This window comes from Oncorhynchus mykiss, chromosome 8 (genome assembly GCF_057628025.1).
Source record: "Oncorhynchus mykiss isolate SJ-2025 chromosome 8, ASM5762802v1, whole genome shotgun sequence".
Lineage (NCBI taxonomy): Eukaryota > Metazoa > Chordata > Actinopteri > Salmoniformes > Salmonidae > Oncorhynchus > Oncorhynchus mykiss.
In genome coordinates, this window is record NC_143029.1 from 68,851,057 (window position 1) to 68,877,127 (window position 26,071).

The 26,071-nt window shown below is 41.3% G+C and overlaps 1 protein-coding gene across 3 annotated transcripts in view; it reads right to left on the reverse strand.

The window, feature by feature from the left end:
- The window catches only part of LOC110530968 (A-type potassium channel modulatory protein DPP6), a 169,145-nt gene that overhangs the window by 27,684 nt on the left and 115,390 nt on the right, over positions 1-26,071 (reverse strand). For all 3 annotated transcript variants that reach the window (XM_090182396.1, XM_090182395.1, XM_036986027.2), the window contains 6 exons: positions 12,667-12,781; positions 11,050-11,148; positions 4,694-4,788; positions 4,510-4,584; positions 4,347-4,399; positions 676-757 (listed from right to left, as the gene is read on the reverse strand). In XM_090182396.1, coding sequence (XP_090038522.1) covers positions 676-757; positions 4,347-4,399; positions 4,510-4,584; positions 4,694-4,788; positions 11,050-11,148; positions 12,667-12,781 — 519 coding nt within the window. The remainder of the gene's footprint in view (positions 1-675; positions 758-4,346; positions 4,400-4,509; positions 4,585-4,693; positions 4,789-11,049; positions 11,149-12,666; positions 12,782-26,071) is intronic.

Below are 26,071 nucleotides of genomic sequence, written 5' to 3' on the forward strand. Positions count from 1 at the left end.
AAACACGCAGATAAACATCAAAACAAAAATAAACCAATCAGGTACTATATTACCATATGCAAATGTAGCCGCTTTCTCACTTGGCAGACGACGAAATCTCACATTGTAGTAGCTTCAAATATTAATATTTTCTCCCTCTAAATGTGTCTGTAGCCTAATGTAGACAAATGATATGATAAGAGCAATTACAAAACCTACAGATTTGCAATAAAAGGTGGAGAAACACAAGGGAATACAGCCCATTAATGTTGTTCTGTAATTAGTCCTGTCTAAAGTGCTGTGTGTTATGAGGTGAATGAGGAAGTGTGTATTAATGAGGGAAAACAACAAAGATATTGTAGCTGTGAGAGACACTGCTCTTTTTAAAAGACCTCTCTCCTTTCCCACAAAAACAACAATGTTGTTGTTTTAACCATAGTAACAGCATTTTGACATCACATCCAAAGTGGTGCTGTGGAGAAAGGGAAAGCATAGAGGGGCTTATCATGGTGTCTGTCAACTCTCTCCCTTTGTCATACCTTCAAAATGCTGGAACAACATTTTTTTCAAGTTCAAGGCTGGAGCATATCGGTAATTGAGGTGTGTGTGTGTGTGTGTGTGAGCGCGTTTGTGTGCATGTGTGTTTTTTTTTCAGTGAGACAGTGAGGGTGTAGACATGTGTGTGGGGTCTCTTACCAGCTGTTGGCCCTTAGGTCCCCATCCAGCATACTGCAGCGGGGCATTCCGTACCTCAGGAGGATTCAGACTCCATGTCTCCCTGTGGAGATAAAACACACACTCTGTCATGGTGTCTGAGTGTGTATGTGTTTCAGGGTGTGTGCCTCAGACTGTGCACAAAAATACATGGAATCTTCCAGTGAGTTATCTAGGTTGCTTCTGTAATGGTAAAATCAATCATCCAAAGCTAAATTTAGCACTAGAAAAGTTTCCTTAACTTTAATACTAAGTATAAATATGGAACAAAAAGCAGGCCAGACAGAGTGTGTGACAATACAACCCAGCAAACCAGGAATATTCCCAAAACAATTAAGTTCAAGTTAGGCTTTTTTTAAATTTAATATTAGGATGATAACATCCCAAAAACATTCGGAGAACATTTTTGATCAAATATATTTATTTAACAAAAATGTTTTAGATGAAATATCATTGGAAGGTTCTAACATTCACTAAAATGTAACAACCACCACAGAAACTTTCCCCAAAAGTTTGTTTGAAAAAATTGACTGATGTCCTATAAAAGGTTCCCAGAATGTTTCATTATGGTGTGGGAAACAGTCTGGTGGGAACATCACAAAATATATGTTCCCAAAACATAAAAACTGTCCAGTTGTGCAGATGATTCTACAATGTTTCTTTTAGGGTGCAAAAAACTATCACCTGATGTTGCAAGAAGGTTCCCAGAACACTGTTCTGTTCTTAACAAGGTTCCCAGAATGTTTCATTAGGTTGTGTTAACATTGTTAGGACATGACAAGATATACAGTTGACGTCGGAAGTTTACATACACCTTAGCCAAATACATTTAAACTCAGATTTCACAACAGTCAATTTAGTGTATGTTAACTTCTGACTCACTGGAATTGTGATACAGTGAGTTATAAGTGAAATATTCTGTCTTTAAACAATTGTTGGAAAAATGACTAGTATCATGCACAAAGTAGATGTCCTAACAAACTTGCCAAAACTATAGTTTGTTAACAAGAAATGTGTGGGGTGGTTGAAAAACTAGTTTTAGTGACTCCAACCTAGGTGTATGTAAACTTCTGACTTCAACTGTAACTAACTCAGGGAAAAATTGGTAACTGGGTTGTTCACCATTACTTTACTCATCCTCTTTATATAAAGTACCAGTCAAAAGTTTGGACACACCTACTCATTCAAGGGTTTTCTTTATTTTTACTATTATCTACATTGTAGAATAATAGTGAAGACATCAAAACTATGAAATATCACATGGAATCATGTAGTAACCAACAAAGTGTTAAAAAAAAATCTAAATTTATTTTATATTTGAGATTCTTCAAAATAGCCACCCTTTGCCTTGATTACAAGTTTTCACTCTTGGAATTCTCTCAAACAGCTTCATGAGGTAGTCACCTGGAATGCATTTCAATTAACAGGTGTGCCTTGTTAAAAGTTGATTTGTGGAATTTCTTTCCTTCTTAATGCGTCTGAGCCAATCAGTTATGTTGTGACAAGGTAAGATGGGTATACAGAAGATAGCCCCAGCTCAAATAAGCATAGAGAAATGACAGCCCATCATTAGTAGAATACATGAAGGTCAGTCAATCCGGAAAATTTCTAGAACTTTGAACGTTTCTTCAAGTGCAGTCGCAAAAACTATCAAGCACTATGATGAAGCTGGCTCTCACGAGGACCGCCACAGGAAAGGAAGACCCAGAGTTACCACTGCTGCAGAGGATAAGTTCATTAGAGTTGACTGCATCTCAGATTCCAGCCCAAATAAATAAGAGTTCAACATCAGCTGTTCAGAGGAGACTGCGTGAATCAGGCCTTCATGGTCAAATTGCTGCAAAGAAACCACTACTAAAGGACACCAATAAGAAGAAGAGACATTAGACCGGTGGAAATCTGTCCTTTGGACTAATGGGTCCAAATTTGAGATTTTTGGTTCCAACCGTCGTCTCTTTGTGAGATGCAGAGGAGGTGATCGAATGATCTCTGCATGTGTGGTTCCCACCATTAAGCATAGAGGAGGAGGTGTGATGGTGTGCTTTGGTGGTGACACTGTCTGTGATTAAACTAGACTTAACCAGCATGGCTACCACAGCATTCTGCAGCGATTCGCCATCCCATCTGGTTTGCACTTTGTGGGACAAGCATTTGTTTTTCAACAGGACAATGACCCAACACACCTCCAGGCTGTGTAAGGGCTATTTGATCAAGAAAGAGAGTGATGGAGTGCTGCATCAGATGACCTGTCTTCCACAATCATCCGACCTCAACCCAATTGAGATGGTTTGGGATGAGTTGGACTGCAGAGTGAAGGAAAAGCAGCCAACAAGTGCTCAGCATATGTGGGAACTCCTTCCACTGTTGGAAAAGCATTTCCGGTGAAGCTGGTTGAGAGAATGCCCAAGTGTGTGCATAGCTGTCATCAAAGCAAATGGTGTCTAATTTGAAGAATCAAAAATATAAAATTATTTAGATTTTAGATAGAACACTATGTTGTTTACTACAAGATTCCATGTGTTATTTCATAGTTTTGATGTCTTAACTACTATTCTACAATGTAGAAAATAGTAAAAATAAAGAAAAACTAAGTAGGTGTGTCCAAACTTTTGACTGGAACTGTACATTTCATACTTTTCCTCCTCCGTACTGGTCCCCCGTGGGAATCGAACCCACAACCCTGGAGTTGCAAGAGCTACAAACTGAGCCACACAGGACTGATTATGTGCTGATTCTCACAATGTCTCTATTAGCTTGCAAAAAAACATTTGCCTAATGTTCTTTAAAAGTTCCTAAAACATTTATTTAGGTTGTTGGAACTTTGTGGGGATATGACAGGAGATGGTTCCCATAACACTAAAACTGTCCAGTTGTGCTGACCTTCAAAACAATCCTTTGATATTGCAAGAATGTTGACAGAACAGCCTTTGAGTTCTTTAAAGGCTCCCAGAACATTTAATTAAGTCGTGGGAACAGTGTGGTTACATCACAAGAGATAGGTTCCATGTTGGCTGGATGTCCTTTCAGTGGTGGACCATCCTTGATACACACTGGAAACTGTTGAGCAAGAAAAATCCAGTAGTGTTTTGGGGCATATTTTGTCTGTACGCAACATTTATAAATGAGGCCCCAGGTGAGTGTTTTTGGTACCCTAAAATAAACATTGGTTGATTCATCCCCACAACTGGACAGTTTTTGTGTTTTGGGAACAGATTAAATATGTTTTAGGAATGTTCTTGCACCATCTGGCATATGTTTTATGCACACACTCTATAATCATCACCACGACTAGGCAGTTTTTGTGTTAAGAGAACATTTGCCGTGACCTAACAAATGTTCTGGGAACTCAATTTTGGTTTGCTGGGAAGAGACTTTTACATTGGCTGATATTGGGGATGGGGTTTTAACTTCATCCACCAGTTGGCAGCACAACCAACCAGGTGCACAGATGTGACCACCGACACTAAGCACTTATGTAGCAGAAGGTCAAGCTGTCCCCGAAAACATTCAACAGTTTCCTGTTTCATCTAATACTTAGACTCTCATCATTTTTGAAAGAAAGAAAGAAAGAAAGAAAGAAAGAAAGAAAGAAAGAAAGAAAGAAAGAAAGAAAGAAAGAAAGAAAGGAGAGAAACAGAGACAGACAGACTTACGGGGTGATGAGACTACAGATGATGTAGAAGGCCATGTAGGAGTGCTGGTAGACCTGCAGAGACAAACACAACTTCAGCATCCAGCATTCAACCTCGCATGGCAGAAGCAACCCATAAACTCTGCATCTGACACAAAATAAGAAGTGTGGTCCTTTCTACTTACTGGAGCCACGTTGTAGGCCAACAACACATGTTCCAGGTCTGGAGATATGTGGTACTTGGTGGCTTTGAACATTTCCTGGATAACAAAGAAACATGTTTGAGGCATATTTATTACAAAAGGTCATCATACATTTTTCAATACCATATCACCTACATGTTCGGGAATAAAATTAGCTAATACTCACAAACTTCCTGTTCTCCACCAAAATGACCCTCTCCTGTGTTTCGATGTTGAGTTTGACCACGTCCCCTTCTCGTGTTCGATACAGCAGTACATTGTCTGGAAATAATAAACAGCATAGAAGAGAGAGCATTACATTGTGGAATACGCATCCAGCTGTTTCAAACAGTACTTACAGTGCTGGATCAGGCATTCTAACCTCCGGCCATAGTGGGGCCATGAGGGGCCAGCCTTCCACACCAGACTGAGAGCAGATATCTTTTAGGGGGGCACCAAGGTACAACTGGAGCAGGCCTTGCTGGCATCCTGTTACCTCTGCAGCATATACAGGAGCTGTAAGGTGTGGATACATACAGTGTGATCCCACTGGGCACAGACGTCAATTCAACGTCTATTCCAGGTTGGTTTAACGTATTTTCATTAATATGACGTGGAAACAATGTTGATTCAACCAGTGTCTGCCGAGTGGGATGGTCCAAGTGGTAGACCATTTTCACATTATTGTGCCGACCCAAAACATATTAAGCTGGCTCAGGTATTTGGTTCCTATGGTGGATGCATAAAAAGGCATGGACAGTACAGCTTGGCTTGGTTCCACTCAGCTCTGCTCCACTCAGCTCTGCTCAGTAGTGTGACACTGGTAGTGTTGTCCTCTAGACCAGAACCGATTCCTCAGTCTCACTGTGTCCTGTTCGGATAAACCCCTCTACCAAGAGAAGTGCAGAGAAAAGGTTCTTGCTGCTCTCTCCAATGTTTGAACCCTTCAAATAAAGGTTGATTGAATAGCCATCTCATCTCCCTTACTTACTATTTGCCACAGCAATAGCAGTAATACTGGAAGGACTTCATATTGCTAGACATAATGGAGATTATTTGGATTTTGTGGTAGTGTGTTTTTCTACTAAATTAACTTCAAGTTTGTTTGCTTTTGTATTCTGTTTTGAAAACCTTTTCCTGCTCTAGTCCAAATGTTTTCTCAGTCATGACAGTTCTGCTCACAAAACGATCAAAATGGATGCATTAGGAATAATGGAAAGTGTATGAGTATCCTCGGTGGCAGGTAGACTAGTGGTTAGAGCATTGGGCCAGTAACCGAAAGGTTGCTAGATCAAATCCCTGAGCTGACAAGGTAAAAAAATCTGTTGTTCTCCCCCTGAACAAGGTAGTTAACCCACTGTTCCCCAGTAGGCTGTCATTGTAAATAAAAATGTGTTCTTACCAGACTTGCCTAGTTAAAAAAAATGCTGAAGGCCTGACATCTTTAACAAAAGCCATTCATTAAATTGCTTTAATCAATGAAAATGAATGAGAGCAGAGTACAGTACACAGTGTCCCTATAAGACCACAGACAGAGTGAAGGCAAAGTGACTGAGTCTCCTTCCTGTTTCTGTGTCTTAAAGGCAGGGCTCGAAATTAACAATGTCCCGTTGTCCTGAGGACAAAATATGTCTGGAGAGTCTTCAAAACAGACTCTGGGACAGTTCTGTGACAATAGATCCAAAATTCATACAACCACTGCACATCAAAAACATTTAAAAAGCAATGAGGCTGATGCAACAGATCAGAATGTTTAGCTTAAAATGATGATAAACTATTATTTCTTCACATTATAAACGCAGCAATGTGCACACAGCAGTAAGCTATGCGCGAATATTTTTTTTAAATGTAGCAGGAACACAATGTTCTAAAAAGTGCATCACACATGCGAGCGGTTTCACGTGACAGATGAAAATATCCATGCGAAATGTTGAAAGAGGGGAGATCTACAGATGCAACAACTAGCATGGGTTGCTAATATGTCTAAGATTGTGTCTGGCTGCTGGACAATAAAAGAAAGCTGGTTTCAATGGCATAAGGAAGTGTTTATCAAATAATTCCCTAAAAATGTCTATGGTCTGATATTGGCTAGGCTACTTGAATCATGCCCCATGACCTACAGGTTTTAAATGCTGACTGCCTCCACTAAGATTGCAAGCTGGGTGATACTTGGTGCAAAACAGATACGGGTCTTTCTCTCCGGTCTTGTAATTGCTGAATGAAACATTCCTCAAGTAGGCCTTCTCCAACAGAATCGAGCCTTTAGATGTTAATGTTAATTATCCTACATTATATTTGTCAAACATGACTGGAGATTGTCCTATATTAATGTAAATAAAAAGTCTCATTCAAGTTTGACTACATTTTCTGGCACCTCCCTCGTGTCAAAATTGATGTGGACACATCACCTAAGCTACACTGAGATGTATGCTAATTTTATATGTACAGGTAACTGCAAAAATAATGGACAATTCAACATAAAGGATCTTAATAGTATCTTGGCACAAGGCGAGACCCAGATGCAGACACAGGAGGCAGATGGTCGCAGTCATTATGTTTATTAATCCAAAGGAGTAGGCAAGAGTAAGGTCATGGACAGGCAAAAAGGTCAAGACCAGAGTCCAGGAAGTACAGAGTGGCAGACAGGCTCGTGGTCAAGGCAGGCAGAGTGGACTTTGTACCCGCCTGCCTGACCAGAAACGGGCAAGAATCAAAACCAGGAGCACTAAAAGAAGGCGAATGCAAAAAGCAGGAGAACGGGGAAACCGCTGGTTGACTTGGAGACATACAAGACGAACTGGCACAGAGTGACAGGAAACACAGGGATAAATACACTGGGAAAATCAGCGACACCTGGAGGGGGTGGAGACAATCACAAGGACAGGTGAAACAGATCAGGGCGTGACAAATAGGGCATTGGGCCACCAAGAGATGCCAGAACAGAATTTGGCATAGATTCTACAAGTGTCTGGAACTCCATTCTACTGGAGGAATGTGACACAACACCATTCTTCCACGAGAAATTCCATAATTGTTTTTTTGTTGATGGTGGTGGAAAACGCAGACTGTGGCGCCGCTCCAGAATCTCCCATAACTGTTAAATTGGGTCGAGATCTGGTGACTGAGAGACACACACACGCTTTAAACTCCCTATGCTCCTTTGAAACCCCTCTTTTAAAGTCACTGAGAACTCTTCTTCTAGCCATGGTAGCGAAAATAATGGACAACTGGGGATTTTTATACATGACCCTAAGCATGATGGGATGTTAAATTGCTTAATTAACTCAGGAAACACACCTGTGTGGAAGCACCTGCTTTCAATATACTTTGTATACCTCAAGTGTTTCTATTATTTTGTCAGTTACCTGTACATTCATGTAAAATAAATGTGAATATTATTCCAACGTTGGCCATTTTAGAGGCAAATTATTTCATGTGAATTTCTGGCTCAGTTGACAGACCCATTTATCCATTTCAGTAGTAGACCTACTTTTATTAGCGTTTTAAATCACTGTGAATGACCTACAGTTGAAGTCGGAAGTTTACATACACCGTCGCCAAATACATTTAAACTCAGTTTTTCACCATTCCTGACATTTAATCCTAGTAAAATTATCTGTTTTAGGTCAATTAGGATCACCACTTTATTTTAAGAATGTGAAATTGTTTAACTTGAGTCAAATGTTTTGGGTAGCCTTCCACAAGCTTCCCACAATAAGTTGGGTGAATTTTGGCCCATTGCTCCTGACAGAGCTGGTGTAACTGAGTTAGGTTTGTAGGCCTCCTTGCTTGCACAGGCTTTTTCAGTTCTGCCCACACATTTTCTATAGGGTTTTGTGATGGCCACTCCAATACCTGGACTTTGTTGTCCTTAAGCCATTTTGCCACAACTTTGGAAGTATGCTTGGGTCATTGTCCATTTGGAAGACCCATTTGCCACCAAGACCCATTTGCGACCATTCCTGACTGATGTCTTGAGATGTTGCTTCAATACAACCACATAATTTTACGTCCTCATTATGCCATCTATTTTGTGAAGTGCACCAGTCTCTCCAGCAGCAAAGCACCCCCACAACATGATGCTGCCACCCCCGTGCTTCACGTTTGGGATGGTGTTATTTTGCTTGCAAGCCTCCCCCTTTTTCCTCCAAACATAACGATGGTCATTATGGCCAAACAGTTCTATTTTTGTTTCATCAGACCAGAGGACATTTCTCCAAAAAGTACGATATTTGTCCCCATGTGCAGTAGCAAACCGTAGTCTGGCTTTTTTTAATGTCGGTTTTGGAGAAGTGGCTTCTTCCTTGCTGAGCGGCCCTTCAGGTTATGTCAATATAGAACTCGATTTACTGTGGATATAGATACTTTTGTACCCGTTTCCTCCAGCATCTTCACAAGGTCCTTTGCTGTTGTTCTGGGATTGATTTGCACTTCTCACACCAAAGAACGCGTCTCCTTCCTGAGCGGTATGACGGCTGCGTGGTCCCATGGTGTTTATACTTGCGTACTATTGTTTGTACAGATGAACGTGGTACCTTCAGGAGTTTGGAAATTGTTCCCAAGGATGAACCAGACTTGTGGAGGACTACAATTGTTTTTCTGAGGTCTTGGCTGATTTCCTTTGATTTTCCCATGATGTCAAGCAAAGAGGAACTGAGTTTGAAGGTAGGCCTTGAAATACATCCACAGGTACACCTCCAATTGCCTCAAATTATGTCAATTAGCCTATCAGAAACTTCTAAAGCCATTACATAATTTTCTCAACTTTTCCAAGCTGTTTAAAGGCACAGTCAACTTAGTGTATTTAAACTTCTGACTCACTGGAATTGTGATACAGTGAATTATAAGTGAAATAATCTGTCTGTAAACAATTGTTGGAAAAATGTATTGTGTCATGCACAAAGTAGACGTCCTAACCAACTTCCCAAAACTATAGTTTGTTAATAAGAAATTTGTGTAGCGGTAGAAAAACATGTTTTAATGACTCCAACCTAAGTGTATGTAAACTTCCGACTTCAACTGTAGGTCCTACAGTAAACCTATGTTGGCATATCAAAACATATAAAAAATAAACAAAGTATTTTAGCATTTAGGATGGTTCATCTTCAGTTTGGAACGGTTGAAATTGCACTTCGGGACAATTCTGGGACGGTGATTTAAAAAGTTGGTCTTAAGCCCTGCTCAAAGGAGAGGTTCAAAGAGACCGGGGACAAGCGGTGGTCAAAGAGCAACGCTTAATCAATTATGCATCACTCTGAATGAAACCAACGCACCACATATTGATGAGGACTACAAGGTTGCACGATCCTACGCATTATCACTGCTCATCAGAACCAAATGTTGAGCTGATTGCATTAACTTAACTTTGACACGGAGGAATGTCAGACAATGAATCACTAAGATTTTATCGGAGAAGAATGAGAGAGAACATTCCAATGTTGCGTTAGAAAAATACACACTTTGAAGTGTGTGTGTATTTCTGCTGGTGAGGTTAATTATCATGGTCCATTTGATGAGGGAAAAGCCCTTTAGCCTGCTGTTTAACTTCTCTGCAGACACCATTTCCCTGCATTGTCCTTTGACTGTCTTTTACACAAAACACTGGACATCAGCATGTTGCCAAAGTCATGGCAGGGCCGACTGGGCCAAAATATTTTCAATTCAGTTTAAATTCTCTTCCGAGATATCAGACTGAGTGAGTAATTATATTATATTGTGAAAATGTTACTTTCTGGAGAAGAAGATAAGCTATGTTACTGCTGCATACAGTGGATAAAGTTGTATATAAATCAGTATGTAAAAGTATGTGGAAATAAAATAAATTCTGGCACTACTTTTGTGCTTAATGGAGAGTCAATGAAAAAACAAAGTAGTTTGAGTCTCTAACACTAGAGGGCGAGCAGTAGCTTGATCCAACATTCATGTGTTCTGCAGCTTGCTTTCCACATTACGTTGTCAAGGTTAAAAAAGGTCATATCAGACCAGCCTTACATCTGTTTAATTTGGGCCTGTCCTGTACATGCTCTGCATACATTATAGCTACAATACTGTATGGTGCATAACGGCATAAACGGGCACATTTCAAGGTTTCACTGGATTACATGGCTCTGTCTCTCTGTAGGCTGTCTGTCTCTGTTGTGTTGGAATAACCATGAGACTATAACCATGTAATCCTTGAGGGCTTGATAATAAGCATTCACAGTAAACACATTGGCTGAGTGATCCATTATGCCTTTAAATCAGGATTTGGGTTTCTATGATTATGTTTAAATTCAATAGGCAATGGAAGTGCTAGTTAGGTTTCAATATGTTTTATGTGTGGTCCTCTTGTTTGATAGTAATGGCTGTCTAATGGGAAAAGTAATACGGCTTGGAATGCATACGGAGATAGAGTCATTGCCTTAGCGACCGCCGTCTACAATATGTAAATGTGGTGCTCTAATAATGTCAACTGACACGTAACAGTTCCTGGTTGGTGGGTGCTGTGTTAGCTTCAGTTTCTATTGGCAGATGAAAGGGCAGGGCGTAGCTATAACAACTCACCACTGAGCCATGTAGCGTCGGGGTCGTGCACGTGAAGATCTCCTCCGAAGACGTCCTCAATGGTGACTTTCTTCTTGAGGGCAAGGCTATCATCTGCAACTGCCAGTGGAATATATCAACAAAACAAAAGTGGAATAAGTCATAGAATTAATCAGGTACAAGAATATGATACTGTTATGTTTCAATTCTCTTTCACATAAAAAAAGGGACCTGGCCACCTTTGTTACCTTGTGACTGTCACTTTTCCTGCAAAAAGTTGCAGGGGGTCATAAAAATAGGGTAGGAGACATCTGTCAGAGTCTGACTATTATGCACTGTCTCTGGAGATAGTAGGACTGTAATTCCCATATCACAGGCACAGCGATTAAGGAAATGTTACAAAGAAGAAAGCGACACTTGAGACACTCCATTGATCCGCCAGCATCAACTCACAACAGCATGGCCAGTTTTTCCAGGCAGCCGTAACTCCCTCTAGCTGCACTGGGTAAACAGCTGAGACCGGTCAAGGTAGACAGCAGCGCTAGAGGGTTGAGTTACATAGAGACTGTGTGTGTGTGTGTGTGTGTGTGTGTGTGTGTGTATGTGTGTATGTATGTGTGTGTATGTGTGTGTGTGTGCCCCTTCAACCCCATATGGGAGCTTTACATATTTATCTTCTACATTCACCTGTCAGTTTATTCAGGAAAATACATTAGAGTACCATCAGTAAGAGATTCTAGAAGGGATGTATGTGATGCATGTATGTAGAGTACCATCAGTAAGAGATTCTAGAAGGGATGTATGTGATGTATGTGTGTAGAGTACCATCAGTAAGAGATTCTAGAAGGGATTTATGTGATGTATGTATGTCAGTGCCAGTAAGTAGCTTTTGCAGAGAATTGAGAGAACTAAAAATAACACATTTAAAAATGTAACTACATATATACATAACCTGTGCAAGTCTCTGAATTTGCAAATTATCTTCATCTGCTGGTAAAATACCATTGAGAGGGATTCCCAACATGAGGCAAACAGCACCTCTGATGCACTGACAATTGTAAAAATGACTAGAGCTATTACTGCATAATAATCTTCATTAAACAAGACTGAATGACATTTTACATTAAAGCCCCATTACCTAGTGAGAGGATGACCTCACTTCGTCCTTCTGAAAAACCAATATGCAATCTCCAAGCTGACACATCTCAACATCTCTACTCCTGTCTGTCTTTGAATGAATGGGTTTAGGAAATTAAATTACCTACTGGGCTGTCTGCTAGCAAGGCCAATTGCAATCTCTAACTAGAAGTTTTCTTTTGGTGGCCTGACTCAGGTACTTATGTACTGTAGGATCTTAATTTGACCAGTTTCTCACAGCAGGACAATAATCCAGCAGCAACAGGAAATGTGAATTATTATGTGGATTATAATGAATGGAAATATTTGTGGGGATTGATACATCTTTAGTTAGGCAAATCAAGTCAGACATTTTAAAGTGGAAATTACAAACTTAGAAGCCTTTTTTTTAACCTTGTCTACACCACAAATGAGCATTTTCTGCTATGCAGTGTAATAGGTGTTAATAAATGTAATGTAATAAGTGTAATGTAGTGTGATGCAGCATTGTGTGTTACATACTTGGGGTGAGCAGGATGACAGAGGTGACGATCAGAGACAAGATGATGCAGATGACCAGCAGGGCGATGACTATCCCCTTCCAGTTCCTCTGTGGAGGGGCACTGCCCACCAGGTCCTGCAACACAAACACACACAAAAGTTAATAGAGGTCAATGGGGGAGAATGAAGGGGAGGCGATGAGTACGGTTACATACACACAATACAGTGATTATTGTGGATAATCAGATTAACATAGTTCTATTAAAACGTTGACATGCTTTGCAAGAATAACGATTTCCCTAATAATCCCATTTACATGGACACATCTGAAATCAGGCTACCTGATGGCACTAAATACAGACCCGTTTACATGGACACATCTGAAATCAGGCTACCTAATGGCACTAAATACAGACCCGTTTGCATGGACACATCTGAAATCAGGCTACCTAATGGCACTAAATACAGACCCGTTTACATGGACACATCTGAAATCAGGCTACCTAATGGCACTAAATACAGACCCGTTTGCATGGACACATCTGAAATCAGGCTACCTAATGGCACTAAATACAGACCCGTTTACATGGATACACATCTGAAATCAGGCTACCTGATGGCACTAAATACAGACCCGTTTACATGGATACACATCTGAAATCAGGCTACCTGATGGCACTAAATACAGACCCGTTTACATGGATACACATCTGAAATCAGGCTACCTGATGGCACTAAATACAGACCCGTTTACATGGACACATCTGAAATCAGGCTACCTGATGGCACTAAATACAGACCCGTTTACATGGATACACATCTGAAATCAGGCTACCTGATGGCACTAAATACAGACCCGTTTACATGGATACACATCTGAAATCAGGCTACCTAATGGCACTAAATACAGACCCGTTTACATGGATACACATCTGAAATCAGGCTACCTGATGGCACTAAATACAGACCCGTTTACATGGATACACATCTGAAATCAGGCTACCTAATGGCACTAAATACAGACCCGTTTACATGGATACACATCTGAAATCAGGCTACCTGATGGCACTAAATACAGACCCGTTTACATGGATACACATCTGAAATCAGGCTACCTAATGGCACTAAATACAGACCCGTTTACATGGATACACATCTGAAATCAGGCTACCTGATGGCACTAAATACAGACCCGTTTACATGGATACACATCTGAAATCAGGCTACCTGATGGCACTAAATACAGACCCGTTTACATGGATACACATCTGAAATCAGGCTACCTAATGGCACTAAATACAGACCCGTTTACATGGATACACATCTGAAATCAGGCTACCTAATGGCACTAAATACAGACCCGTTTACATGGATACACATCTGAAATCAGGCTACCTGATGGCACTAAATACAGACCCGTTTACATGGATACACATCTGAAATCAGGCTACCTGATGGCACTAAATACAGACCCGTTTACATGGATACACATCTGAAATCAGGCTACCTGATGGCACTAAATACAGACCCGTTTACATGGATACACATCTGAAATCAGGCTACCTGATGGCACTAAATACAGACCCGTTTACATGGATACACATCTGAAATCAGGCTACCTAATGGCACTAAATACAGACCCGTTTACATGGATACACATCTGAAATCAGGCTACCTGATGGCACTAAATACAGACCCGTTTACATGGATACACATCTGAAATCAGGCTACCTGATGGCACTAAATACAGACCCGTTTACATGGATACACATCTGAAATCAGGCTACCTAATGGCACTAAATACAGACCCGTTTACATGGATACACATCTGAAATCAGGCTACCTGATGGCACTAAATACAGACCCGTTTACATGGATACACATCTGAAATCAGGCTACCTGATGGCACTAAATACAGACCCGTTTACATGGACACATCTGAAATCAGGCTACCTGATGGCACTAAATACAGAACAGTTTACATGGATACACATCTGAAATCAGGCTACCTGATGGCACTAAATACAGAACATTGCCAATCAAAATAAATGTTCTACCACAGCGAACATATTATTTTTGGGAAGCATATTTGATTTTTAATTTGTATAAAGTTTGTATGTGAAAACTACTTCTAAGACGCATCCATTCAGTCGTTCCGAACTCACTTCACTCACGATAAAGAGGGAGGCTCGCTCGGCTGGTGCTTGCACATGCGCAGATCATATACGATTAAGGTGTTTACATGTCCTAATAATTCTAAAGATTGCTCAGAAAACAAGTTGTTTTAATCTGCGTATGTTTACTTCGATGTTGACCTTACACCGATTAAGGTAAGCAGAGTAAGGTGTTTACATGACTATTGCATAATCTGCCTACTGCCATAATTAGTTTAATGTCAAATTATTACTGTGCATGTAAATGTACTCACTGACTGCGTTTGTGCTACTACTGTAACACTCCTGTGATAGGCTCCTAGCCACACAGCTGTTGAAAGAACCTAGAGGGAATCTAAGTTACAGAATAAGCTCTGATGGGGGAATTGACAGGAAAAACCAGGAATACGCTGAAGACAGTTCCTTATGTTAAAATGTGCTGCGTTGGGAGATCCAGAACACCTGAGCATATCCCCAGAGTCTTTCACACCTTTACACCGTTCCCTTCCCTTCCCACTCTTTCTGTAGGACAGATCACAATCCTGCAGCTTCTACAGTCATTCTACCTCCTCTAGTATTGTATTACAGTACTCCATGGTCCTAGTGCTCAGGATGAGTCTCTTTGCAGCCTCTTTGCCTGGGTTGAGTGGCGTATGTACTATGTGCTCTTGCTCCATGCAGAACGAGAGAGAAATGATGAGCCTCTCCTGTCCTTTCCTCAGAGACTAACAAATGGTAGACAGTCTATCAACCCTAATACTATACACACATACAATCAATTGCACATGACATACAAAACCTAACTATATCCCTATGGAGGTGCAGTGGCTGTATTGGTTACCCGATAAGACTGACAATCGAATGTAAACTGAGGCAGATAATTCACTGCACACCATCTCAGTTCAGAGTGTAGAGGGATGAGTGTCCTATAGGTGAATCAGGGTTAAGACTTTGCTCTATCTGTTGGTATCCCAGGCTGATTCTAGCCTGGTTCCAGTCTAGACTACTTCCAGAGGCATGACAACCGACAACACTTAAGAGGTCTGGAAGTAGGCTAAACTGATTAATGCAAAGATCTCTGTATGGTGTCTCCTCATTAGGGTCTATGTCCCTCTCCCCTCCACTGAGCTCTGAGCAGTGGCTGGAGCACAGCATGTCACTGTGGGCACATAGAGATCAGGCTTAATTGGCAACAAGGTAATCAACAGCTCTGCATTAATATGGATCAGTGTTGCTCTATATCTTTCTGTTGAGGGCGTGGTGCGTGGTAGTGGTGCGTAGTACGTGGTGGTGGTGCATGGTGGTGGTGGTGCGTGGTGACTCATGCGTGTGTGTGTGTCAACACCAGTAGGTGCATATATTATTGCAATAGAGGCATCTCCCTCATATTAAACTGATAATGAGATAAGGGTCTGAGATAGAGGAAATGAATATTCCTGTGTTATCACCTCCTAATGGAAAAACCCCAACACTGTGGGTTCATCGGGAAATCACTGTCTGCTGCCCTCTGACCTCCACAAGGAATAAACCATTTTAGTCTATTGAAAGACCAAATTTCAGAGAAAACAAGCACTCATTAAGATCAGGTGAAGCGAATTAGTGTGCGCGGCCAACTCACCTGAACACACTTAACAGGACAGCGGATAGAGAGAGTTTTGTTGATGCTGAGAACGGAATGTATATGTTTGTAAATAACAATCTTAGAACATTCTCAGAATGTTGAAGTTTTAATGAAACATGTTCTTCATGTTCTGAGAACGGAATGTATGGTTTTTTTTCTTCTTTATTACTTTCCCCTAACCATTCTACCCTAATTGGAGTAAACTAATGGACAACAATACTTCTACTTCCAGCTTATACATTTTACATTAGTTATCTTTTTTAGGTTCACCCTTCACCTACCCATCCATCTCTGAAAACCATCCAGTTTGTATTTCTACTTGCCATATATTTTTAAAATGTGCTGAACCTTTCTTTTCTGATAGTTTCTACAGATTATAAATAAAGATGAGAATTTTTACTAAGACCATTATTATATAATTGATCGATTAACTCGTTTTGGGTAAATGTGATTTTTTTTATCCATTCCTGAACCTGTGACCAAAAACAAGCTACATATGGCAGTACCAAAACAAGTCATCTAATGACTCGGTCTCTTTGAAGCAAAATTTGTAGAGATGGGGTGTTTGTATCCCCCTTATACAGTGGGGCAAAAAAGTATTTAGTCAGTCACCAATTGTGCAAGTTCTCCCACTTAAAAAGATGAGAGAGGCCTGTAATTTTCATCATAGGTACACTTTAACTATGACAGACAAAATGAGGAAAACAAATCCAGAAAATCACATTGTAGGATTTTTAATGAATTTATTTGCAAATGATGGTGGAAAATAAGTATTTGGTAACCTACAAACAAGCAAGATTTCTGGCTCTCACGGACCTGTAACTTCATCTTTAAGATGCTCCTCTGTCCTCCACTTGTTACCTGTATTAATGGCACCTGTTTGAACTTGTTATCAGTATAAAAGACACCTGTCCACAACCTCCACAAAACTTGAGTGTTTTCTATCCAAATCGACTAATTATATGCATATCCTACCTTCCTAGCTTCATATCCTAGCTTCTATCCTAGTTTACTTTGGGCACACATTTAATCCGGACATGAAAATACTGCCCCCTATCCCGAAGAGGTTTTAAGAGGGATAGGCTCTTTAAGAAGAGCTCTCCAATAGTTGTACCAAAACATTCAAAGGCCATTTTCTCAAAAGTGAGGTTACAAGTTTGTCAACTTTCAAAGCAGAATTACTTTCTCATTGTTCCTCAACTGTAGTGTATGATATACCATTTTCTAGTTTTGAGCCTCTACTTTAATCCAATGTAAAGAACACAATTTCAAATGTTGCTACATATGACTGAATCGAGCGGGTCGGTCACATATAAGGTCCCACAGCTGACAGTGCATGTCAGATCAAAAACCAAGCCATGATGTCGAAGGAATTGTCCGTAGAGCTCTGAGACAGGATTGTGTCGAGGCACAGATCTGGAGAAGGGTACCAAAGAATGTCTGCAGCATTGAAGGTCCCCAAGAACACAGTGGCCTCCATTATTCTTAAATGGAAGAAGTTTGAAACCACCAAGACTCTTCCTAGAGCTGGCCACCCGGCCAAACTGAGCAATCGGGGGAGAAGGGCCTTGGTCAGGGAGATGACCAAGAACACGATGGTCATTCTGACAGAGCTCCCAAGTTCCTCTGTGTAGATGGGAGAACCTTCCAGAAGGACAACCATCTCTGCAGCTCTCCACCAATCAGGGCATTATGGTAGAGTGACAGAAGCTACTCTTCAGTTAAAGGCACATAGCAGCCCGCTTGGAGTTTGCCAAAAGGCACCTAAAGGACACTCAGACCATGAGAAACAAGATTATCTGGTCTGATGAAACCAAGATTGAACTCTTTGGCCTGAATGCCAAGTGTCACGTCTGGAGGAAACCAGGCACCGCTCATCACCTGGCCAATACCATCCCTACAGTGAAGCATGGTGGTGACAGCATCATGCTGTGGGGATGTTTTTCAGCGGCAAGAACTGGGAAACTAGATTGAGGGAAATATGAACAGAGCAAAGTAGAGAGACATCCTTGATGAAAACCAGCTCCTGAGTACTCAGGACCTCAGGGCGAAGGTTCACCTTCCAACAGGACAACAACCCTAAGCACACAGCCAAGACAGCGCAGGAGTGGCTTTGGGACAAGTTCTGGAGAGACCTGAAAATAGCTATGCAGCGATGCTCCCCATCCAATCTGACAGAGCTTGAGAGGATCTGCAGAGAAGAATGGGAGAAACTCGCCAAATATACTGTAGGTGTGCCAAGCTTCAATAAAGTACTGAGTAAAGGGTCTGAATACTTGTGTAAAAGTGATATTTCAGTTTGAAATGTTTTATACATTTTCAAAAATGTCTAAAAAACTGTTTTTTCTTTGTCATAATTGGGTATTGTGTGTAGATAGGGGGGAAACGATTCAGTCTATTTTAGAATAAGGCTGTATGGAGAGAAACAAAATGGTGCAGTTTGAGGCCTTGTGCCCCGCGTAACTCAGTTGGTCGAGCATGGCGCTTGGAGCGGCAGGGTTATGGGTTTGATTCCCACAGGGTACCAGTATGATAATATATGCAGTCACTACTGTAAGTCGCTGTGGATAAGAGAGTCTGCTAAATGACTAAAATGTAAAGGAAATGTGGTGGAGAGTGAGATGTGGGTCTGGGCAGGTGTGATGTAGTTGTATGTTTGTATGTGTATGTTTGTATTGTCAAAAAAAATACAAAATAATCTTACAAAAAAATTAAAAAAGGAAAAATGAAAGCTTGCAACAACCATGTGATTATTCATTATGAGTAGGAATTATTTTATTTATTTTGTTTCCATTGTTCATTGTAACCACAATGTCACAAATAATTGAACACACCCACACACACACACACACACACACACACACACGAGCAGATTATTAAAGACATTTTCAACCTGTTAAAAAGACAATCAGAAAGAAAGTTGGTACTTATTTATTTTGATCCAAAGCCATGAATGAGTGAATCACTCAGCTTTATGCTGACAAATATAGTTTTATGCTATATGATAGCCTACTAAATAGGCTAAGCCTAACTAATATATTAAAGTGCCTAAATAAACTAAAACATTTCATAAATAAAATAAATAAATTAAGTAGCTCAGGTCTTGAAAACATGGTCAACCTTTTTCCGCTTCCTATCCTCGCTGGACTCTTTCATTCAGTTACTTCTTCACATCAGCAAAGAAGGACTCTGTGTTTCAGAAATTCACTTTATATAGAGGGGCAATCAAGCCAGTTTGCTATTTAGAATTCTTTCTTTCTGTTTTTAGAGGGAGAGAAACCAAAAGCCCACCGTGCCTGGTAACAGGGTTGCAGCTGGCTTCTCTCTGAAACCACAAATCCATCTGTAGGTGACGCCACACAATTACCAGGTGGATAGTAGGCCTCTTGAAGCGATAGAGGAAATCAACAAGATCCACAAGTATTCTTTCACAATAACTAGTCTTACTGTATGTTATCTGCAGTTTTGAGCTGCACTGTCCCACTCCATGGTGGATAACACCCACTCTTCGTTTATGTAATGGGCTTCAAGGCACAAGTATCCAAATTTTCGAAAATTGTCAGTCCACATGTCAAGTGTAATTGCACATTCTATTTACCCAAGCTCTCTCAACTACGGGACCACCCACCAGCTATTTTTTTGTTGTTGCCTGATGCAGGACTCTAGTGCCAGAGGAGAGAGATTCTCGGACTGATACATTCACATCTTAATTTATTTACAAAAGGATAGTCTAATAGGTGTGAAAAATCCCCCAATTTGTACCACAGTTTAGACTACTGATAGATCAGCGTTCTAACTCCCACTTGTGACAGTGTTGCACAATGAAAGAATGGCGTAATTTACCACCATCTACAACAAACTGCTGCAGCATGAGCTCAAAACTTTAAATTGAGAAACCACTGTATACTATCCCTAACATCAGTACCTCGTAGCAACGGATGTGGGATGCATACACGCACACACCCTACCCCCACAAACACCTCTACCCCTCACACACACACACACACACACACACACACACACACACACACACACACACACACACACACACACACACACACACACACACACACACACACACACACGTCCCCCATTGACCCTTCTTCCCAGGTACCTCTGTGCAGTCAAATTTGACTTGTCACTTAAAACTGTCACAAATTTGTACTGATGCACAATTGAAAGCATCCTGTCGGGTTGTATCACCACCTGGTATGGCAACTGCACCGCCTGCAACAGCAAGGCTCTCCAGAGGATGGTGCGGTCTGCCCAACGCATTACCGGGGCCAAACTACAGCTTCTATCTCAAGGCCATCAGACTGTTAAAACAGCCATCACTAGCACATTAGAGGCTGCTGCCTATAGGCATAGACTAGGAATCCCTGGCCACTTTAAGGAATGGAACACTAGTCACTTTAAAAATGTTTACATATCTGGCATTACTCATCTCATGTGTATATACTGTTTTCTATACTATTCTAATGTATCTTATTCAGTTCCGCTCTGACATCACTTGTCCATATGTAAACTTCCTCTCACTGTCAACTGCGTTTACTTACAGCAAACTTAACGTGTAAATATGTGTATGAACATAACAAGATTCAACAACGGAGACAAACTGAACAAGATCCACAGACATGTGACTAACAGAAATGGAATAGTGTGTCCCTGAACAAAGCGAGGGGTCAAAATCAAAAGTAACAGTCAGTATCTGGTGTGGCCACCAGCTGCATTAAGTAAGACAGTGCATCGCCCCCTCATGGACTGCACCAGATTTGCCAGTTCTTGCTGTGAGATGTTACCCCACTCTTCCACCAAGGCACCTGCAAGTTCCCGGACATTTCTGGGGGGGAATGGCCCTAGCCCTCACCCTCCGATCCAACAGGTCCCAGATGTGCTCAATGGGATTGAGATCCGGGCTCTTCGCTGGCCATGGCAGAACACTGACATTCCTGTCTTGCAGGAAATCATGCACAGAACGAGCAGTATGGCTAGTGGCTTTGTCATGCTGGAGGGACATGTCAGGATGAGCCTGCAGGAAGGGTACCACATGAGGGAGGAAGATATCTTCCCTGTAACGCACAGCGTTGAGATTGCCTGCAATGCCAAGAAGCTCAGTCCAATGATGCTTTGACACACCGCCCCAGACCATGGCGAACCCTCCACCTCCAAATCGATCCCGCTCCAGAGTATCACACTTGGTGAGACAAAACCGCGACTTGTCAGTGAAGAGCACCTTTTGGCAGTCCTGTCTGGTCCAGCGACGGTGGGTTTGTGCCCATAGGCGACGTTGTTGCCGGTGATGTCTGGTGAGGACCTGCCTTACAACAGGCCTACAAGCCCCCCTCTCTCAGCCTCTTGTGGAGAGTCTGAGCACTGATGGAATTATTGTGCATTCCTGGTGTAACTCGGGCAGTTGTTGTTGCCATCCTGTACCTGTCCCGCCACTGCAAGGACGATCGGCTGTCCATCCTGTCTCCCTGTAGCACTGTCTTCGGCGTCTCACAGTAGGTACATTGCAACATCTGGCCACATCTGCAGTCCTCATGCCTCCTTGCAGCATGTCTAAGGCACGTTCCCGCAGATGAGCAGGGACCCTGGCCATCTTTCTTTTGGTGTTTTTCAGAGTCAGTAGAAAGGCCTCTTTGGTGTCCTAAGTTTTCATAACTGAGACCTTAATTGTTTAAGCCCTTTACAATGTTTAAACCCTTTACAATGAAGATCTGTGAAGTTATTTAGATTTTTATCAATTATCTTTGAAAGACAGGGTCCTGAAAAAGGGACGTTTCTTTTTTTGCTGCGTTTATATAGTCTTAATTAATTCCTACTTAGATTTGTGTGTATTTGGTATATTTTTATTTTACCTTTATTTAACTAGGCGAGTCAGTTAAGAACAAATTCTTATTTTCAATGACAGCAGTTTTATATCTTTATGTTTGAAGCCTGAAATGTGGCAAAAGGTTGCAAAGTTCAAAGGGGCCGAATACTTTCGCAAGGCACTGTAGGTCATCTGTGTCTGGTTCTCAATGTTTTCCGTGGTTGGCTACTCTCCGACATGTTTTGGCGTTGACTGCATTGGTAGTATTTGTCAATAAACTTCTCTAGCCTTGTTGTTTTGAGTTGTTATCCAGCTTGGATATTATTGCCCAGGAGTGAGTGAGCTGATCAGCGTTGGCATAATGTGCTACTATTTAGTTGGTTTTGGGGACATCGTATCCTACGTTTTCTTCACAAGGCATTCAGCACTGCCATCTTCAGTTCGCCATTAATGTTTTTAAATAATCTTCTCTGAACGTTACAAAAGTTATCTTAACGCTCTCGTAAACATTTTGAAAACACGTTATGCTGAAGTACTGAAATTTCCACAGAAGAACATTGTTTCTTAATATTCTTGGGACAATTTGGTAACATGAATTTAAATAGAACCATGAGGAAACATTATGCTGAAGTTCTTCCCACAGAAGAACGTTGTTTGTCAACATTCTCTGAAATATTTGAGAACATTCCCATTGTTAAACCAGTTGGAGAACGATCCTAAAACAATACCAAAATTAAATTAAAATTAAATGTAACCATGTTTGAACTTTTAGGAAACGTTCTGATAAAGCAATGAAATAGGTACCAAGAAAATAATGTTTTTTTGTCAAGTTCCTTAAATGTGCTGAGAATGATCCAAAGCCAAGCAACTATCCTGCATCATTCCCAGAAGGTTGTATGCAAAATAACCATAGGACAACCACACTCTCACCAAGCTCTAAGAAACATTTGGTTCTCAGAATGTTATGTGCTAGCTGGGGAGTCTTCTCCTCCTTTCCAGTCTATTCCTTCGCTTTATGTTATCAACATGCTCACAGTAGGGCTGTTCAACATGGGTTTGGGGCGGGATGCTCACAGTAGGGCTGTTCAACATGGGTTTGGGGCGGGATGCTCACAGTAGGGCTGTTCAACATAGGTTTGGGGCGGGATGCTCACAGTAGGGCTGTTCAACATAGGTTTGGGGCGGGATGCTCACAGTAGGGCTGTTCAACATGGGTTTGGGGCGGGCCTGTATGAGCCTTTGAGAAGTAAACAAAGTAAGTTGCAAGTATTTCAGAAACATCCCTACACCTTACTTCCTAATGAAAATACACAGTTATATTTATACAAGTTGCCAACACTACATCACCTTAGAACAGAGACTATTTATATCTCTTTTGTTTGTTTGTGTGTTTCTCAGTTCCTGTAGCAACTTGTGTGTCGGCCAAAAGTTCCTTAGTTCATCGTTTCACCAACACCTGCCAGCTGCTGGTGTTATCTGAACCACCCACCTGGTTACTGCTAGCTACTGTCAGTCCCCTCCATATCTCATCCTCTAGCAACAATAGAACAAACGCTGCTGTGACAATAGGTGAATTTAGGCCCATTGCCTCCACATAAAACATACCAGGTTGTTTGTGTTTGTAGCCTGCAGACACACAGTACCTGTACTGAATATAAAGGACCAAATGATTTGTGTTCATACTCCTTCATGCACTGAAAGAGTCAAATTGGATGGAAAAACATAAATGAATAATATATGCCATTTAGCAGTCACTTTTATCCAAAGTGACTTACAGTCAATTGTGCATACATTTTTCATATGGGAAGCCCCAGCATTAATCAAAGCCACAATCCTTGGCATTGCGAGCCCTATGCTCAACCAACCGAGACACACAGTACCACACAGAACCACAAGCACTTTGCCATTCATAAACATGCACTCTAATCAACATAAATTCACTAAATTAGTTTGTACAATATTCTTCTATTGTTGTTTACCATCTCAACAAAGAGAATAATTCTGAGCTAACAAAGACTGAAAATACTCTACTGAAGTTTTTTTTAAATTATGTACCAACCAACAACCCTCCCCACGGAATAATAGAGGCAGACAAAACTCAGATGTTATTTTTGTCCTATCTGCCAACAAACAAGCCATACTGATGTAGGATCTTAAATTTGAGCCAATTTGCTACAACAGGAATATAATACTGCAGCAACAGGACATTTGAATTATTATGTAGATTATAATTAATTGACATTTTTGTAGAGGTTGATACATTTTTCATTAGGGCAAATGTCGAAATTAAAGTGGAAATTAAAAACTTTAGAAGCCTTTTTAAAACTCAAACACACTAAACGTTTGCATTTCCTGCTCTACAGGAACATTCTCAGCAACACAAGAGTGATCAAATTAAGATCTGTTTGCTCCAGCTCTACATTACACAGACATCTGCACAAACATCTGCACAAACATCTGCACAAACATCTGCACAAACATCGGCACAAACATCGGCACAAACATCTGCACAAACATCGGCACAAACATCTGCACAAACATCGGCACAAACATCTGTACAAACATCTGTACAAACTCCAACTTTGGCTTTTCTCCAGAAGGTAGACTCATCCACCCTCACCAAAAGGGGTCATGAGCCCACAAAGAGTCAAGAATACTTTCTCTGAACACAAGACGAAGTGCAGAACTCTTGAGAGCGCTTACTTGGGCATGGGAAGGGAAGTATCATGAATGCAGCTGTCCTCGTGTGTTAGCCTGTGTGAAAATCAAGCCAGCATGCACCGAGTTTGATAACAATAAGAGGCTCCATAAATAAATGAGGACCAGAGCCATTTTCACCTCCGCTGTTCTCATCAGACAAACACCACACCAAAACAAAGCCCCTGTAGTGCATCTCTCCCTCTCTCTCTAGTTCTCTCCTAGCTCTCCCCCAAATGACTAAACAAAAAGAGTAGGAAACCACCAAGAGAAAATAACCAATTCTGTCTTTCCATTTGTCGTTTTATGCATTCTATTTTCAGGTGTGGACTGTAAAAGTTAGCCATCCACCTAGTCCCTGCACCTCTACATGAGTGGCTTTACTTCTCAAAATGTCTCTCTCTGTCTCTCAGTCTCTCTCTCCATCTCTACCCCTCTCTGCTGTGTAGTGTAAAATGGATGTTCCACAGGAACCAGGTGAGTCTTGGAAGTCAGGGGGGCAGAAGCAGAGTGGGGGTACTGTATCTCTGACAGGTGGATAGGGAACAGATACATATGGGGTTGAAGAAAATTATTGGAGAGTGGAGAGACTTGAAGTCATGGTTCTGAAACACAGGCGTAAACACTTGAACAGGTGACCATGCAGTTCCAGACAGGTTAGTCTGGTAATCTTCTGACACCTGTCACATGATCTATCACTCAACTATCACATTGCCATAGCGATGGCCTGAGAGGGGTCAAGCCCTTCCCTGTGAGTGGGGGTAAACTTCTCCCCTGAAACGCCATCATCAATAAGTCACGGGCGTTAACTAGTGAGATTAAGAATGCATGCCAGCCCAGCAGGGCATTGAGTTTACATATCAAATCAAATGTTATTGGTCACATGCTTGTATACCACAGGTGTAGACTAACAGTGAAATGCTTACTTACGGGTCCTTTTCCAACAATGCAGAGAGAAAGCTAGGGCATCTGTCTGAGGCTATTCAGTGTGCCACCGGCACCGTCCGCTGCTCCATTCGGAAAAACTTGAACGCTTCTGTCCTCCTGCAGTCAATCAAGGTCTGAATAGGGCCAATTAAGTCTATTGTCTGAGGACAATGGGCACCAACTGCTCTTTGAATCAAATACCTGCTGTGGACA